At 42.1% G+C, this 18,914-nt stretch overlaps 2 protein-coding genes across 2 annotated transcripts in view; one reads left to right on the top strand and one right to left on the bottom strand.

Annotated features, from left to right (window-relative positions):
- zmp:0000000634 (uncharacterized) overlaps positions 1 to 9,980 on the top strand; it is a 21,382-nt gene extending 11,402 nt beyond the window's left edge. Inside the window, exons 2-3 of the mRNA XM_060925299.1 lie at positions 1,565 to 1,679; positions 3,448 to 9,980. Coding sequence (XP_060781282.1) covers positions 1,565 to 1,679; positions 3,448 to 3,864 — 532 coding nt within the window. The 3' untranslated portion in view covers positions 3,865 to 9,980. The remainder of the gene's footprint in view (positions 1 to 1,564; positions 1,680 to 3,447) is intronic.
- Positions 4,056 to 18,914, bottom strand: LOC132889113 (zinc finger protein 846-like). Its single transcript, XM_060925301.1, has 2 exons — positions 18,761 to 18,914; positions 4,056 to 9,743 (listed from the first exon to the last, which is right to left on the bottom strand). The coding sequence occupies exon 2, from the start codon at positions 9,641 to 9,643 to the stop codon at positions 8,594 to 8,596; it is 1,050 nt and encodes a 349-aa protein (XP_060781284.1). The 5' UTR covers positions 9,644 to 9,743; positions 18,761 to 18,914; the 3' UTR covers positions 4,056 to 8,593.

Below are 18,914 nucleotides of genomic sequence, written 5' to 3'. Positions count from 1 at the left end.
AGAAGAAGAAACCTTTGTCACATGCACACTTCAAGTACAGTGAAATTCATCCTCTGCATTTAACCCATCTGAAGCAGTGAACACACGCACACACTCAGAGCAGTAGGCAGCCACACTAGAGCGCTCAGGGAGCAGTCAGGGGTTCGGTACCTTGCTCAAGGGCACTTCAGCCCAAGGCCGCCCCATGTTAACCTAACTGCATGTCTTTGGACTGTGGGGGAAACCGGAGCACCCGGAGGAAACCCACACAGACACGGGGAGAACATGCAAACTCCACACAGAAAGGCCCCCATCAGCTGCTGGGCTCAAACCCAGAACCTTCTTGCTGTGAGGCGACAGCGCTAACCACTGCACCACCGTGGAGGCTAAGTTCAGTTGCACCAGTTCTCCCGGAGTGTGAGCTGAGCAGTAATGGCGGAGTACTCGGTATGGAGAAAATGGAGAATGAGTGGACCATTCGTCAGATTTCTCTGCTGGATATGCTTGCCTCAGCAGCAATATCTCGCCCTTGCGTGGAAGAAGCGAATGAACGAAGAACTGAAAGTCAGATTGTTTCAAAACAATCGGCCACAAGCTCAGCCTTCGGGAAGTGAGAACACAGACGGATAAGATGCGACTCCCATTTGGTTACATAACAACAACACTCGTTGTTTACCTGAATTTAGATTAATACATGTAACTTGCATTGTGTGTTTAAGTTACCGGTATAAGATTATTTAATTTGTGATTGTCTCAGTTCATCTGATTATTTAATTAGCCTTTTCCGTTTTATCAGTGAAAATGCATGCATGTACATGTATGCTGCGTAAGTTATAACACCCATCCTGTTTTAATGAGAGTCACATGAGACTGTCGGTTCAATTCCATCCAATTCTCGAGACGGCTTTGTTCTCTGGCTTTATTTCGTAAGGTGGGGCCTCTGTGGCCAACGTGTTGCTATTGGATTCACTTTCCGATGGTTTGAACTGATACGGTTCTACGTGTTTAGCAGTAGCATGTACACACACTCCAATTTCAGGACTATCGCAGGCCGATGCATTACTATCTGAGGAATCCGAAGAACCTCCAATAAATCTGGACAAAGAGGCCATTGCAACCACTCTCACCTGCGGAGTCTGGCTTTGGTCTATAGCGCCGGTTCCCGCTGTGACGTCACGCACTCAGGGCTGGCTGGCTCAGCGAAGCAGCTCGAATGCCAACTTTGTGGTCGATTTTAATTCTCAAAAAAAGTTTTTTTTTTTTTTAATTTATTTTTCTATTTCCAATTATGCAGCATACAAGAGTCAAGGATGGAGATACTATCCACTCAGAAATGTATTAAAAAGTAAAGGTTCTGCGTATCTCCTTTAACCATTAAAGATCTAATTTAAACACATTGACAAATCTTACCTAACGCACCATAAAACAAAAAAGCAGAAATCTGTTGGTTGTGTACGTATTCGCCATCCTGGAGACTTTTTATTGAACCACGTTTGGCTGCAGTTAAAGCTGGGGTATGTGTGTCTTGAGTTAATGGTGCTCTGCAGGACATATGTACTGTTTTTTTTTTTTTTTTTTAATCTAGCTTCACAGACGTACACGTTGGCGCTCCTGGTCGCATACACAATGCAAGAGTGTTGGCTGCTTCTCCACTCTACAAGATGGCTGAAGAACAAAATGGATACCTGTTCCCTCGTGAGGTAAACGATTATATGACATACCTGCAAACTAGTCACCTTTCGGCGAAATTCGCCATTTTGATCCCAAAATAGGTCACTTGTGTGAATCGTGTAGATCCGAAGAGTGTAGATCGTGTAGATCTGCGAGGCTACGTTGCCGAACATTTGGTTTCAAAGTACTACTACTACTTTTCTCCTCACACCCACATTCAGACCATTTCCGCCTTCTTCATACTTCAAACATCTCTCTGATTGGATGACATTCCAACGAGCCAATAGTCTTACAGAACGCTGGACAGTATCCGCGAATTGTAACTGAATAGAGGCGGGGTTTTCTTGAATACGGGTGTGTATAGGAGGATGGCAGAGATCATCCAAACGCAATGCAGAACGGGACACTGAGTCTTGAAAACAGCTCACGGAATCATATTTTCTGATTTTTTTCCGGAACTCTATATTACATCTGGAGACGGAAAAACATTTTTAGTATGCGGAGAAAGCTGTGTTACGATGAGTGCGATTTAAAGAAGCTTTAGGGTGGTTTTTTTGGTACCTGTGATTTGGTGGTCTGTGAGTCGCGTTTTTATGATGTAAGTCGTAAGGGGCGGGGCTGTTACGTTTGAACCGAACGCGCGACACGGAAGATGTTTCTGTGGGCTGAAACAAAACAGAAAAAAATGTCAAATCAGTTTGAATAAAGTCATTTTTTGTTGAACATAAGGATCTATAAATGCGTGTTTTGGGTAAGAGAAATCATTGTTATGTGAAACTATTGGTGGGATTGTCAAAATTATAACGTAATATGTGTTGATCTCGGTTGTATTCAGAGAACCAGTTAGTTGTGCGTGTGAGTGAGTGAGAGAGAAAGAGAGTGTGTGTGTGTGTGTGTGAGTGAGAGAGAAAGAGATTCTCTCTCACTCACACACACTCTCTCTCTCACACACACACACACACACTCACACCATGAATTTGGCAGCACTGAAGGAAAGGAGGGCTGAATTTGGTGTCCAGCCATCTACCAGTGCTGCTGGTAATAGGGCAGAGGTGGTGAAGAAGGATAGCATGGTGCGAAAGAGGCACATGGCAGAGCAGCATAAACGTGCCCTTGAACGGCTTGTTCGGGCCAAAAGGTCTAAAAAATGATAAACTGGTCTGCTGAAGAAAGTTTCCAGTGTCACACTTCAAAAATAACTTTTTTAAATTCAAATTTTACTTTTTACTTTTTATACTTTTCCTTCCCCTGTGATGACCTGGCGACTTGTCCAGGGTGTACCCCGCCTTTCGCCCGTAGTCAGCTGGGATAGGCTCCAGCTTGCCTGCGACCCTGTAGAACAGGATAAAGCGGCTACAGATAATGAGACGAGACTTTTCCTTCCTTAATGGTAATGTAATGAGGTGTCAGATGCAAAACTGAAAACTGCAAAGCTAAAAATGAATAAATCTTGTCTTTGTTTTAAATGTTGTCTTTTCCCTTTATTTTCCTTGATCGCGCGCTGTTTAAGGGGGCCGGGGGGTTACCGGTAGTTTGTCACCTTTTTCAACCCTCGTGAGTTTGCAGGTATGATATGATTGTACACACATGATCCTTGGAAACAATGGGCAACGATTCTGTCTTTATGGAAGGAATCAAACGGGACTGGGCATGCTTTTATTGGAAAATAGTCAACAATGAAGTCACGTGATGCAGCTCAGTGCATCAGTTTTACTGTTGGCAACCTAAAGTTTCTGAAGAACATCATCCTATTTATCCATTTATAGTTACCGTTAACGTTGTGTAAAATTTCCACAGGATGCCTTGACTGTGAATGGAGTGGAGATTCCTGTTCATCTGATTGGAAACGCTGCATACCCGTTAAAAAAGTGGCTGATGAAGGGCTTCACAGACGAGTGCACTCTGACTCCAGACCAGCGTCATTTCAACAGCCAGTTAAGCTCAGCTCGCATGGTGTTAGACAATGCTTTTGGACGTCTTAAAGGTCGGTGGATGTGCCTGCTTAAACGCACCGATGTTGACGTTACGTTTATGCCCGACATCGTTACAGCTTGCTGTATCCTGCATAATGTGTGCGAGCTGAACAAGGAGGACTTCCTGCCTGAATGGACTGCTGACTCGGAAGTTTTACAACAACCCAACATGGATCTTTATAGAGACACGGTGATGGATGGCGCTCAGGCTATTCGGGACACGATGGTGACAATTGTGTGAGAGTTTGCAAAAAAGCAACAACATACACAACTGCAGTAAAGTTAATAAGTTGTGGGTGACACTCGTAGAACCTGCTCAAAATTTGCACAGACAGTTGGTAGGTATTTTGTTGTTCATCAGTGTTGTTCATCTGGTGCGGACTGTCATGACGATCTTAAACGTTTAAATAAGAGAAGGGCGAAGACAAAACGTTTGAATGGAGGTTATTCTTTAATCATTGTTGGAGAAGCAAACCTGTAAAATGTTCCAACTTTCCAAGTCCAGCACTGATTTTTTTTTATCATGTATCACAATTTATATATTAATTAATTATTTATTGGTGACATGAGACAAAAGAAGGCAGTGAGGAAAGTGTGAAATAAATCTTATTATAATACAACTCTGCTCACATGTTCTGCCCACGTTCTCACTCTTCTCTTTAATAGAGGCGTCACTCACGGTCCCAGTCCTTCCTTTCTCACCCCTGCAGACTTTTTATAGTCACAACACTGAGATCTCCTCCTTTCTCCTTCAGACAACACGGACACACGCTTGCAGAGGCCGCAATAGCGTCTCTGACCGTTCCTCAACCTCAGCTATATCGCTCCAGTTCAGAACTGGTCTCAACTAAAGATGTGCATGAGACTGTTTTTGCCACTTGCACTTTTACTATTTTAGCTTGTACCCACCCATGATGTTCCCAAACAAAATTATTTGGATCGATTTCTGAAAACCAGTGGCCCAATCCTGACCAGGCAGTATTGGAGGAATGCCGTAAATGTACACTACTGTTCAAAAGTTTGGGGTCACTTTGAAACGTCCTTATTTTTGAAAGAAAAGCACTGTTCTTTTCAATGAAGATCACTTTAAACTAATCAGAAATCCACTCTATACATTGCTAATGTGGTAAATGACTATTCTAGCTGCAAATGTCTGGTTTTTGGTGCAATATCTCCATAGGTGTATAGAGGCCCATTTCCAGCAACTCTCACTCCAGTGTTCTAATGGTACAATGTGTTTGCTCATTGCCTCAGAAGGCTAATGGATGATTAGAAAACCCTTGTACAATCATGTTAGCACAGCTGAAAACAGTTGAGCTCTTTAGAGAAGCTATAAAACTGACCTTCCTTTGAGCAGATTGAGTTTCTGGAGCATCACATTTGTGGGGTCGATTAAATGCTCAAAATGGCCAGAAGAATGTCTTGACTATATTTTCTATTCATTTTACAACTTATGGTGGTAAATAAAAGTGTGACTTTTCATGGAAAACACAAAGTTGTCTGGGTGACCCCAAACTTTTGAACGGTAGTGTATAGTGTACATATTAATGAACATGATCTTTCTTTGTCCTGAGGACTTCATATCTAATTATTAGCTCACAGCTGCATGAAAGTAAAAACCTCCGGCTTGCATTAATTTTTTTTTATTCCAGCCCGATCCCAGTTCTGATGCATGCCTCAAGTCTCAACCAGATGTCCTATGAAACTTCTGCTGCACCCCGTATTGTATTCATATTTGTATTTGTTTAGAGCACATTATCCTTTCATTCAGAATAATGTATATGGATTTGGTGACATTCCTTATATGAAGATACAATCCCAATTTCAAAAGAGTTGGGACTCCTGTAAAACAAAAACAGAATGTGATAATTTGCAAATCATGGAAACCCTATATTTCATAGAAAATAGTACAAAGACAGCATATCAAAAGTTGAAACTGAGAGGTTTTTTTTAATATATGCTCATTTTGTGGTGTAGTGGTTAGCGCTGTCGCCTCACAGCAAGAAGGTCCGGGTTCGAGCCCCGTGGCCGGCGAGGGCCTTTCTGTGTAGAGTTTGCATGTTCTCCCCGTGTCCGCGTGGGTTTCCTCCGGGTGCTCCGGTTTCCCCCACAGTCCAAAGACATGCAGGTTAGGTTAACTGGTGACTCTAAATTGACCGTAGGTGTGAGTGTGAATGGTTGTCTGTGTCTATTGCCGCTTTTCCACTACAAACGCGGCTGAGCCGTGCCGTGCTGAGTCGGGCTGAGCGGGGCTGTTGGAGTTGCATTTCGACTACAACCGCGCTGAACCGTGCTGGCTGGAAGTGGGTGGACACATTGGGTGGAGTTAGCGAAAGTGGGTGGACGTCACGTGATGTCGTTAAGCGGCGCAAACAGTGACATCAGTGAGCTTTTAAGCGGTAGTCTCACAACCCGGATAGTAAACAATAAACATGGAGGACATGGAGTCGTTAGTGTTGCTGGTCTTGGTGCTGTGGCTTGTTGTCACCGACAACGCGGACAGATACTGGCAAGAGTGTATAGATGAGGCGAGGCGCATAAGGCTTCAGAAATTCTCGTAATTCGTAATTCTTCTTCTTCCGGTTTTGCGGTGTTTACAGATCCCAGCGTGCTCGCGGGGCGTGTGTGGGCATGTGAGGACACTCCTCCTCACCAATCAGTGCACAGGGGAGTGTCTGCTCACGCCCCCAGCGTCAGTCGGCTCGGTTTGGCTCGCTTCAGCCCCACTCCAAAACGGTGCGAGTTTTAGGGGCTAAGCAGGGCTGAAACGAGCTGAGTCGTGCTGTTTTTTGGTAGTCGAAACGCGAGCCGTGTCGGGCTGAAGTGAGCTGAAGCGAGCTGAAAAAGGGTAGTGGAAAAGGGCCATATGTGTCAGCCCTGTGATGACCTGGCGACTTGTCCAGGGTGTACCCCGCCTTTCGCCCGTAGTCAGCTGGGATAGGCTCCAGCTTGCCTGCGACCCTGTAGAACAGGATAAAGTGGCTAGAGATGATGAGATGAGATGCTCATTTTGAATTTGATGTCATCAACACATTTGAGAAAAGTTGGGACAGGAAAAACAAAAGACTGAAAAAGTTGTGTAATGCTAAAAAACCTAATTTGGTTAATTGGTAACAGATCAGTAACATGATTGGGTATAAAAAGAGCATCCCAAAGAAGAGGGGCCTCTCAGAAGTAAAGATGGGGAGGGGTTCACCGCTCTGTGAAAGACCACAACAATTTAAGAATAATGTTCCTCAGTGTAAAATTTCAAAGAATTTGTAGATTACGTCATCTATGGTACATAATGTCATTAAAAGATTCAAAGACTCTGGGGAAACCTCTGTATGCAAGAGACAAGGCTGAAAACACTGGATGCCTGTGATCTTCAGGCGACACTGCATTAAAAGCAGACACGTGTCAGTAGTGGAAATCACTGTATGGGCTCAGGAACACTTCAGAAAACCATCGTCTGTGAAAACAGTTCATTACTGCATCCACAAATGCAATTTAAAACCAGATATAAACAATATCCAGAAACGCCGCCACCTTCTCTGGGCCCGAGCTCTTTTACGATGGACTGAGGCGAAGTGGAAAATTGTCCCGCGGTCTGATGAATCAAAAGTAGAAATTCTTTTTAGAAATCATGGACACCACGTCCTCCAGGCTAAAGAGGAGAGGGACCATCTGGCTTGTTATCAGTGCACAGTTCAAAAGTCAGTGTCTGTGATGGTATGAGGGTGCATTAGTGCACATGACCTGGGGAGCTTGTACATCTGGGAAGGCATCATTAATGCTGAATGATATATACACGTTTCAGAGCAATATGCTGCCATCCAGACAAAATATTTTTCAAGGAAGGCCTTCCTTCTTTCAGCAAGACAATGCCAAACCGCTTTCTGCTCGTATTAAAACTGCATGGCTCTGTAGTAAAAGAGTCCGGGTGCTAAACTGGCCTGCCTGCAGTCCAGACCTGTCTCCCATTTCAAACATTTGGCGCATTACGAAGCACAAAATCCAGCAAAGGAGACCCCGAACTGTTGAGCAACTGAAATTGTATATCAGGCAAGAATGGGACAACATTTCTCCTTCAAACTACAGCAACTGGTCTCCTCAGTTCCCAAACGTTTACAGATACCCCTTTTCCACCAAATCGGGGCCGGTGCTGGTTCACAACTTGTTCAACTTGCGAGCCAGCTGAGAACCAGTTTGCTTTTCCATAGCTCGCGGTGCTAAGGAAAGACACGTCATTACGTCGCTGTATACGTCAGTTACGTCGCTGTATACGTCAGTTATGTCGCTACGTTTGCATAAACCTTGGCGCGAATATCGAAGCAAAAACAACACGGAAGAAGCAGCAGCAACAACAACAATAATGGATGACTTCGCGTTTGTACAGCTGCTGCTTCTCGTCGCTTAAAAATGGCGATCTTTCGCGGTCTTGTTATTGTTGTTGGTCTTAACAACTCCGCGGTTCTTTCCTCTGGCCCAGCAGATAGTTGGTGCTAGCCTGGAACCGGTTTTTCTGGCCCCAGAGCCAGTTCTTTGTCAGTGGAAACAGAAAACCCGGTTCCAAACTAAGCACTGGCCCCGAACCAGCCCTGGAACTGCTTTGGTGGAAAAGGGGCAAGAGTGTTGTTAAAAGTAGAGGTGATGCAACACAGTAGTAATGGCCCTGTCTCAGCTTTTTTGAAACGTGTTGCTGACATCAAATTCAAAATGAGTATATATTTTTCAAAAAACAATAAAATTTTTCAATTTTAACATTTGATATGTTATCTTTGTACTATTTTCAATTACATTCCCATGATTTGCAAATTATCGCATTCTGTTTTTATTTAGAGTTTACACAGCATCCCAACTTTTTTGGAATTGGGGTTGTACCTAAATCATTACAAACACCTCAAAATGCTTTCAGTTGTTTCAGTATCTCAAATTTGCTTATGTCGTTTATGATAGTATGATTAGTTAAATAAAAGAACTCCTACATCTCATGTGTCCCGACAGCAGGAACTTTTCATATGCAATGACACGCTGTATCTGTAACGAAACTTCTTCCTGCAGATGCTACATGAATAGGGTTTTTCTCCCGTGTGAATGCGCTTGTGTTTATTAAGAGTCCCCGAGCGCTTGAAGCTGTGTCCGCATTCTGAGCATGTGTATGGCCGGTCTTCTGAGTGGCACCTTAAATGCATTTTACGGGAGCCTTCATTGTAGAAACGCTTCTCACATATAGCACATTGGTAAGGCCTCTCACCAGTGTGTGTGCGCAAATGACTTCGGAGAGCGTCTCTGCTTTGGTACGTCTTCTCACAGTAGTCACAAGCGTGCCGCTTCTTCCTGCGATCTAAAGACGCCTGTCTTTTGTCTCTGTGCATATTCATATGCTTTGCTAACCAGTCACTGCGTCTGAAGCCCTTCCTGCAGATCTTGCACGTGTACGGCGTTTCTCCCGTGTGGATCCTCATGTGACTTATGAGGTTGGCTCTGCGGACATATTCCACACCGCAGAGTTTACACACGTAATTTTTGATCTGCGGAAACTGTGCGTCATGATTTGCCAGTTGCGAGCTCTTAGGATTTAAATCCGCCTGATCCGAGGAAGTCCGTGCCTCTCTCTCGCAGCCAAGGTTTTCATTTCCAGCTACTCGACTGCTCAATCGAGAGCTTTTCCTGCAGGTCTTATGATCCTCCATATGTAACTTAAGTTCAGCTCTGTACGTATGTTCCACACTGCAGATTTTGCAAACATGCTTTTTACTGGAGGCTTCTTTAATATCTTTGATGGTATGGTCAGTGGCGAGGTTGAACATCTTTTCAACATTTAAATCCATGTCATTTGACCAGCGAACTAACTTTGGTTGATATTTGAGGACTCGGCAAACGTGTCCCACCCTTTCAGACTCCTCCACTTCACTCAACACAATGACGGAATAATGTTGTCTCTTGGTGGTCTTCACCCACAGAGTTGCTCCTGCTGTGGTCTGCTCACATTCACCGTCACTCGCCTCCTTCTCAAAATCCATTATTCTCAGCTTCATATTCAGTTATATCTGAAGGCCAGTCACGGATTTGTTCAGCGTCCCGATATTCTGAGCACAAATCCATCAATAAAATATTTCTATACTGGCAAATGTGAACCTGGAAGCAAAGAAATAGAGTTAGTATCGTGGTATTACTCACTTAAAGGAACAGTTCAGAGAAAATGTACATAATTTTCACGCAAATGTAGTCTATTAGCCAAGGTTTTTTTTCCTTCTTTCTTTCTCCCCTCCTCTCTTTCCCCCATATCTTATTCTTTTTATATTTGTAATTAATTTATTTTAATTTATCTAGAAGTTTTCTCTATTTCTTTTCTCTGTTTATCTGTAATGATGCTGCTGGAATCTTAATTTCCCTGAGGGAACCCTCCCAAAGGGATCAATAAAGTTTTATCTAATCTAAAGTAAAGAGCCTCTCACAGTGACGTAGTTTTTTTTTTTTTTGTTAAAAAGACTTGGTAATTAATTATTATATCGAGGCTACAAAATAAGTAAACTAATGAATGTTGTAGCCACAAATTGCAGAACTCAAGCCCATACTAACTTGTGTTCTCACTTAATATGTGGCCTCAAGTTAATTTTGTCAGAAGCAGACAAATAATTACTTTGAGAATTTGTTTAAAGCTAGATGGCCTTTTGATTTCATAAAATCAGTGAAATTGAGTTCTCTCTGAAATTTGGTCATTGTGATATGTTTATTTCTGCAATAGAAAAAAAGCCGTTCTGTGTCTGGGAAGTTGTTTAATTTGAGGGGATTCCTGAGCAAATAACGTGCATGAAATCACTCGCTTCACGCAGTCAAGCAGACAGAGGCAGTCCATGTGCGCACGCTAGGGTTGGGCGGTATTACGGTAAGAAGGTATCCCGAGGTATCCAAAAGTACCAAGGGTATCGGTCTCATTACCGTCATTTAAAAAAAATATATAATATCTAAATAAATATGGAGTACATGAGGTCATAATATAAAATAATAAATTGAAGATCATCCCGAATAACTGTGTGATCGTATTTTCACTAATTCTATCAATTTCCTAAAGTTGTTCTCATCGCGTGCAGGGTTGTTTATGTCGTTACCATGGCAACCCTGCGTGACATTTGGAGTCTGACAGAAAGCTTCGCAAGAGACTGAGACCGGGGGTGTCATGGTTCAGATGGCTAAGGCACCGTACCATAAATCCGGGGACCCGGGTTCGATTCCGACCCGAGGTTATTTCCTGTCTCTCTATACTGTCCTATCAAAAAAAAAAAAAGAGAGACTGAGACCGCGGTTGAAACTTGGCAAGTCAAGATAACAAGTTAGTGGCAAAAAAAAAAATAATAATACACCATCGGCAGTGTGGCAGTATTTTGGTTTCAAACCAAACGAAAAATCTAATATGTCCCCTAAGGCACACCATAGCCTGGGGTACTCCACTTCCACGAGATCTCTCCAATGAGTTGTGTTTTGAGTAGGTTACATGAGTAACAACAAGGTAAAATAATATAACGTATGACATTTGGGATGTGGGTAATAAACGTTTGAAATGTCATCTACTGAAGAAACGGAAGAAAACATCGTAGCGTAAACTGTTAGGTTTCTGGTGGGAATTAGCAATGCGCTTGCTATCTTTGTTGGGTGTGTTAAACCGTATGGATTTAAGTGGAATAATTGTAAGGAGTTATGTGATCAAGACAACGTTTTAAGCAAGGTAAGGCCATTTGATTATTAATTTCCCCGCCATGGCATGACGTGGGCCCATATGATTTTGCCTTGTGCAGCTATCACGCATTTGAATTAGGTTCGCCTCATTTGCGCTGAAGAATATGGTTTATCGCGCAGTCTAAACGGACTTGGGTGTTGGTTGATTCTTTTTCTTTTTTTTATTTCCCATGCTTGAAAGGGTATGATCCTGCCCATCGTGTACTTTTTTTGATGGAGTAGGTGAAATAGTGCTGCAAATGGCGTTTCAACGCAGACGTGTAAACGACAGCTGAATGCTATTTTCAAGATGAAGGAAGAGTTGCGTGATGCTTTGAAATATCTCTTAATCCATTCATCAATGCACAAAATTCGCTTTGCTGCTTAATCCATACCACAATGCACACAATTCGCTATGCTGCTTTTGAATAGTACATTTGAGGCATAGGCGCACGTTACACAGTAGGCCGAAACAAAATATTATTTTTTTCTCGGTAATACTGTATACCCCGGGAAAACACAGAGACAGTTTAAAGGTATCAAAATTTGGATACCGCCCAACCCTAGCGCACGCGCAGATTTACCTGCTTCTTCTTTTGGGTTTTACGGCAGCTGGCATCCACAGTGTTGCTTTACTGCCATCTACAGGTTTACCTTTGACCGTCCACTGACAGTTCCATCATTCTGTCGCTAAACGTACAGCTGATCACACCAAGGTGCTCACTGATATTTATTAGTTTGGTCCTGCGTTTACTTTCCTTCGCAACATAATGTCTTTTCTTCTCACTTTCCGTTACAGTCTTCTACGTTTCATTCGCGTCCTCCATTTTTCTCTCCTGTTTCAAATTTGTATCCCACAATGCCTTGCGTGAACGGGGAAAGCCCACCACATGATGCATGACGTAGCATCTTGAATTGGGTCACGGTGAAGCAGGGGGGAAAAAATGGCGGCGAATTTATGGCCATGTGGCCCTAAAGTAATTAATTGTTCTATTTAAAAAATAATAATAATAAAATTGGAAGTCTGTGATTTTGAATTCAGTAGCTTTCGGTGCACTAAACAAAAATAATTGGGTGTCGGGAAAATTCTTTTTATGACCTACACTTGAAATCTGAAAGGCAGTCCAGTCCTCTCAATAACTGCCGGCAACCGGCGATTTTGCCGCTTACAAACGCTCCGTTGCCGGCTACTCACAGTGGTTTTTCAAAGAATTGAAATTCATAAGTTTTTACTTCATAATTTATACTTCATAAAAATAAAATTTTGCATTCAGGATCACTCAGAATTCACCATTTAGCATCTACATTTTTTTAAAAGATTTTTTTGGGCTTTTTTTCACTTTTATTGGATAGGACACTGTAGAGACAGGAAGTGAGTGGGAGAGACAGACGGGGAGGGATCGGGAAATGACCTCGGGTCGGAATCGAACCCGGGTCCCCGGATTTATGGTATGGCGCCTTATCCACCTGAGCCACGATGCCCCCAACGTCTACATTTTCAAAATTTTCTGGGGGAGGACCTCCAGACCCCCCTCTTTTTTATACATCGCGGCGGCGGCTGACGCAGCCTCCGCTCAGCTTACGCTTAACATGGATCCCAGACGTCCACTATTTAGCGGAATTCCGCTATTTTTCTAGCCAAAGTGTTGGTTTTTTTAAAATCTCTTGTATATCCGTTAAAAATATGTTTAAGTAAAATGACCAGCAGAATACGTTCTGATTTGGTTTGCTTGTTTAGCGATGTTTCCGTCGGCTTCGTTTGTTCTCGTTGACATTCGGGAACACTCGGAAGTTAAATTGATGTAAATACCGCGAGACTGTACGCGATAGAACGAGAAAACAATATGGCTGCGCCCATTTGCTAGAAAACGTGTTTTAACTCCGTTCGTGCTTTTGTTTCTAATGCGTTGAACTTAATTCAATATGTCGTGGAAAGCATAGTTGCGCTTGGCCAGAGAGGAAGTTGAATCCAAGAAGAGATTAATGAATGTGGTGAATACAGAACTTGAAACAAAAGCTCATGCGAACAGAGTAGCCAAGAAACTATCCAAAAGAGCACTGCAGGAGCATGAGAAAAGCAGAAGGAAAGATCAGAGAAACAAAAGCAGAGAAAACTGGAGGAAAGATCACAGAATGCAACCCAGAAAAGGGCATTAAATTCCTCTGCAGTGAAACCTTTCAAAAAGAGAGAGGTTTAAATCAAATATCTCCAATATTTGCTATACATATGTATATATCTAATATTACTGAATCACTGATTTCTGCTCATATTCATGATTTTTGAAAAATGAATGACTAGTATTGACATTAACTCGAAACAAAAAAATAAACAAAGGAGATGAACTATGGATACTATTGTTATTATAACAAAATCAGTGGAATATTTAGGCAAGTATATTCTTCAAAGCTACATTTTCGTCTAATTTTTATAAATAATTTTTTTTTGCCACTTATGTCATAGATTACAAAATATGGCATCAAATAGATACACGTTATTGTTAAATTCTGTTGCTTTTCTATGTTAAATCTATGTAAAAAATGTGCATCTTTAAATGTTAAAATCTCAACAGCTTCAGGGAGCTTTGCCCCCTATACCCCGCAAAGGGCTTGCAGCCCCCTTGACCCATGCTGATAGTTTCTTACATTCCTCTATTTTTTTTTTTTCAATTACTGCTGGGAACCCTGGCTTAACCTCTGCCTACTACTCTCTCTTACTTGCCCCTTTCTCAGAAATATATTGAGAGGGCTGGCAGTCTACCTTTAAGGTGATGTGGGGCTCACGGTAAATCCATTAGACAAAAATAGATCTTGACAAACTTGCGGTCGTGCTTGAAAGTTTGTGAACCCTTTAGAATTTTCTATATTTCTGCATAAATATGACCTAAAACAACATCAGATTTTCACACAAGTCCTAAAAGTAGATAAAGAGAACCCAGTTAAACAAATGAGACAAAAATATTATACTTGGTCATTTTATTTATTGAGGAAAATGATCCAATATTACATATCTGTGAGTGGCAAAAGTATGTGAACCTTTGCTTTCAGTATCTGGCGTGACCCCCTTGTGCAGCAATAACTGCAACTAAACATTTCTGGTAACTGTTGATCAGTCCTGCACACCGGCTTGGAGGAATTTTAGCCCATTCCTCCGTACAGAACAGCTTCAACTCTGGGATGTTGGTGGGTTTCCTCACATGAACTGCTCGCTTCAGGTCCTTCCACAACATTTCGTTTGGATTAAGGTCAGGACTTTGACTTGGCCATTCCAAAACATGAACTTTATTCTTCTTTAACCATTCTTTGGTAGAACAACATGTGTGCTTAGGGTCGTTGTCTTGCTGCATGACCCACCTTCTCTTGAGATTCAGTTCATGGACAGATGTCCTGACATTTTCCTTTAGAATTCGCTGGTATAATTCAGAATTCATTGTTCCATCAACGATGGCAAGCCGTCCTGGCCCAGATGCAGCAAAACAGGCCCAAACCATGATACTACCACCACCATGTTTCACAGATGGGATAAGGTTCTTATGCTGGAATGCAGTGTTTTCCTTTCTCCAAACATAACACTTCTCATTTAAACCAAAAAGTTCTATTTTGGTCTCATCCGTCCACAAAACATTTTTCCAATAGCCTTCTGGCTTGTCCATGTGATCTTTAGCAAACTGCAGACGAGCAGCAATGTTCTTTTTGGAGAGCAGTGGCTTTCTCCTTGCAACCCTGCCATGCACACCATTGTTGTTCAGTGTTCTCCTGATGGTGGACTCATGAACATTAACATTAGAAGTTACCCTGGGGTCCTTTGTGACCTCACCGACTATTACTCACCTTGCTCTTGGAGTGATCTTTGTTGGTCGACCACTCCTGGGGAGGGTAATAATGGTCTTGAATTTCTTCCATTTGTACACAATCTGTCTGACTGTGGATTGGTGGAGTCCAAACTCTTTATAGATGGTTTTGTAACCTTTTTCAGCCTGATGAGCATCAACAACGCTTTTTCTGAGGTCCTCAGAAATCTCCTTTGTTCGTGCTATGAAACACTTCCACAAACACATGTTGTGAAGATCAGACTTTGATAGATCCCTGTCCTTTAAATAAAACAGGGTGCCCACTCACACCAGATTGTAAACACCTGACTAATTTCACCTTCAAATTAACTGCTAATCCTAGAGGTTCACATACTTTTGCTTTTTCCGGTAACATGAAATACCAAAATAAGGTCGGTAGGTAGGAAAAAGTTTTTTTTTTTTTTCTTAATTTTTTTTTTTTATTTTGTTCGAAAAAATTAACACAAGTAAACATCTTACAAAATAGTATTTTGGCACAGAACCCTTTATACCACACATCATAAAATAAAAGTGTTTTAAATCTTTAAACGAATAAAAAAAAAATATCGCGAGAGTTCGAGTTATGATCTACGGAAGCGTATTGCTGCCACACTCAAAAAAATTGGCTTAGAATCAAGTAATTACGTAAAAAGATATTGTTAACAAAGTTATCACGTTTTTACAATATATTTATCATGTAATAACATCACATAATTTCATGATACGAAATTATCACGTTATTTCATGATATTTTCATGTAATAATGTGAAAACACCTTATCAAGAAATAACGTGAAAATAACGTCCTAGGCTAGGCTACTTCCATTAAAGGCAGACGTCCTAGGCTAGGCTACTTCCATTAAAAGCAGACGGCCTAGCCTACTGTAGAACTTGGGTCGAGCAAAAACACCGAGCAAAAACATGGCTGAATCCTGAATGACTCCTATTTGTATAAATAGGGGACTACATAGGCGGCAAAACGTAGTGTTTTTCCCTGCCATGGAAGTGCACTTGTATACTGAAGAGGAAGCAATTTGCATTACAGCCTTGAATGAGGATTCAAAATGGCTGCTTGGCTCAGTTTTGCCTTCCTCCTTCAGTATACAAGTGCGCTTCCATGTTTATGCAGGAGGGCTGATAGAAGTGGCGAAACATTTTACTTTTTATCGTTTCTTTCACAACTTGAATGCGTTGAAACAAAAAAATTATGACAAACTAACGCCACTTACACTAAAATATTGAGGGAAATTTGTAATAAAAACTTTACGGTCGGCAATTTCGACGCGGAAATTCTCGATCGGTCGGGTTACCGGAAACACACTTTTTTTTTTTTTTTTTGGCCTTATCTTTAATCGACTTTTAGGACTTTTGGGTCATATTTATGCAGAAATATAGAAAATTCTAAAGGGTTCACAAACTTTCAAGCACCACTGTAACTTGTGGTCTTCCTATATTACTGTGACAACAAAAAACAAATTGTGACTGATTAAATTTATGGCTACAGCACCACCATGGCTCCATAGGAGAGACATTTTTAGTGTCTGAAATTTCTTTCTTTAGTTTTTGCACTAAAAAGTGAGTGAGTGCAAAATGAACGTGATTTTAAGGCAAGTATAGAAAAGTGTTTGGGTGAGATGGACTTCATAAACCGACAAATTATCTGGGCTTCCATCTCACGTTTGAAAATTTGTACAGTTTACAATATAATTTAAACATCTGACCACACAGCTCTAACACACTGTATGGCCAAAAAGGGAGACTGAAATGACCTTAGTTCTTTAGACCTCAGAAATGCTTCCAACTTTGATTGGAAAGTTGTATGTGCAAGGACTTTTCCTGTTTCAGCTTGACAATTCCCTTCTGCACAAAGCAAGGTCCATAGACACATGATCTAATGAGTCTGGTGTGGAGAAACTCCAGCGAGTCCTGACCTCAATCCCACTGAACACCTTTGGAACGAACTGAAACACTATGAGCCAAACGTTCTCACCCTGATCTCTCAAAGCTCTTTTGACTGAACGGGCACGAAGTCGACAGACACGCTCCAAAGGCCTTCCCAAAAGAGTGGAGACTGTTTTAGCTGTAATGCCCATGCTTTTGGAATGGGATGTCCATCAAGATCATTATCGGTGTGGACAGAGTTGAGTCATGTCCTGTTGTGCTTTTGGTTGTACCAACAGACCCTCTGTGGAAAGTTGTCTGCAGTTTTCTCAGTAATTCTAATGTTTTCACAAAAAATGGCTCATGTGATTGAATTAGTTCTTAGCCAGCCAGCAAACTTCACCACAAAATGAGATCATATACCTACCCATTTGAACTTTTCTGGACGCATGCTCCTAATACAAACCATTAAAATCGTTTGTAACATTGAGAAGTTTCAGAGGAAGGGGCTAGCTTAACCGCACTTGCTCTCCAAAGTTGCATAAAAGCCATTTGTTTATCAGGGAGCACACACCACTAACAGTGGCGATCCTAGAGTGATTTACTCCCCGGGCGAAACCACCACCCCCCGGCTTGTTTTTTTTCGGGGGTTTTTTTTTGGGACCGTTTTTTTTTTCGCGCCCGCGCTCGTGCCGCCCCCCCGCATTGGGCTCTGTATTAGCCAACAGAATGTTAACAGCTTTACATGGTCGTTTAAACATTTCTTGTCGTGTGTTGTACGTCACAGACACGGCCCGTTATAAATTTGCTGTTACCAGAATGGCAATGATCAAGTCGTAATGTATTACTTAAGACTCTGTGTAATGTCATAGTAGTGTAGTACTATGGTAGTAAAGTCTTTTTGATGACTAGTACAACGTTCCGCTGGTGGGATTGTGCATATTATGGGGCTACGACAAGTTAGGCACGCACACACACTGATGACGTCACCTGCGCAACTTTGGTATTGGGCTTCCCCATCCAAAATGTTCACACACACCCCCGCCCGTCTTGTTTTTTTTTTTTCGGGGGTTTTTTTGGGGGACCTTTTTTTTTTTTGGGACCGTTTTTTTTTTCGTGCCCGCGCTCGTGCCGCCCCCCCGCGATGCAGCCCCGGGCGGCTGCCCGGTCGGACCGCCCCTGACCACTAATAACACTAGGATGGATTTTATAAGTAGGCTAGTTAGTTTACAGAGCGCTCAGAATCCCCAGGTGTCCCAAAAATAGTTATTACCTCACACTGCACTGCTGGAGCATTCTGTAACGGTATGATGAATCAGTGACATTAGTCACATCAGTGTCAGCAAATTTCCCAGTTCGTGTTCATGTGATAAATATCCTGCCGAGACGCCATCTGCATTAATGAAATATCTCCATATGAAACGGTTTAAGCTCTCTGGATCGATGGAAGACTGATTGCCACAATAAAGACATTCTGCAACGCACTGCACTTTGGTGTAGGTGAGTTGCATCCAACGTCACATCCGCCTCATTAGGTATGCAAGACATGAGGTGGTGGTCACCTAAGCTCACTGTTCACAAAGTGTTACGATCACCGGGGCGCCTTGCTCATCGTTAAAATGCCCTATGCTCGTGTTTTGGGCTGCTCAAATCAAATAAACCATGAAACTGATAAAAGGGTGAAAGAGCAAAGGATTTTACCAAAAGATGATTAGAAAGGTGGCTCGCAAACCTTTCGCTGCGATGGAAGGGAGCCGAGTCGAAGGACACTCGAGTTTGCAGTGATCACTTTGTGAAAGGTTTGTAAATTCTGAGTTACGTCAGTCCTGAGACCGAGACCTCTTCTGCTCCTCGGACCTGCCTGATCCATCCTGATGCCCTACGTC

Source organism: Neoarius graeffei, chromosome 7, assembly GCF_027579695.1.
Source record: "Neoarius graeffei isolate fNeoGra1 chromosome 7, fNeoGra1.pri, whole genome shotgun sequence".
Classification (NCBI taxonomy): domain Eukaryota; kingdom Metazoa; phylum Chordata; class Actinopteri; order Siluriformes; family Ariidae; genus Neoarius; species Neoarius graeffei.
Note: the sequence above shows the minus strand (reverse complement) of the source record. Positions and strands in the feature narration are given on the sequence as shown.

What these genes read in the sequence shown, in the direction of transcription:
- LOC132889113 (XM_060925301.1), bottom strand. Translation starts at nt 9,643, where the DNA reads ATGAAGCTGAGAATAATGGATTTTGAGAAGGAGGCGAGTGACGGTGAA.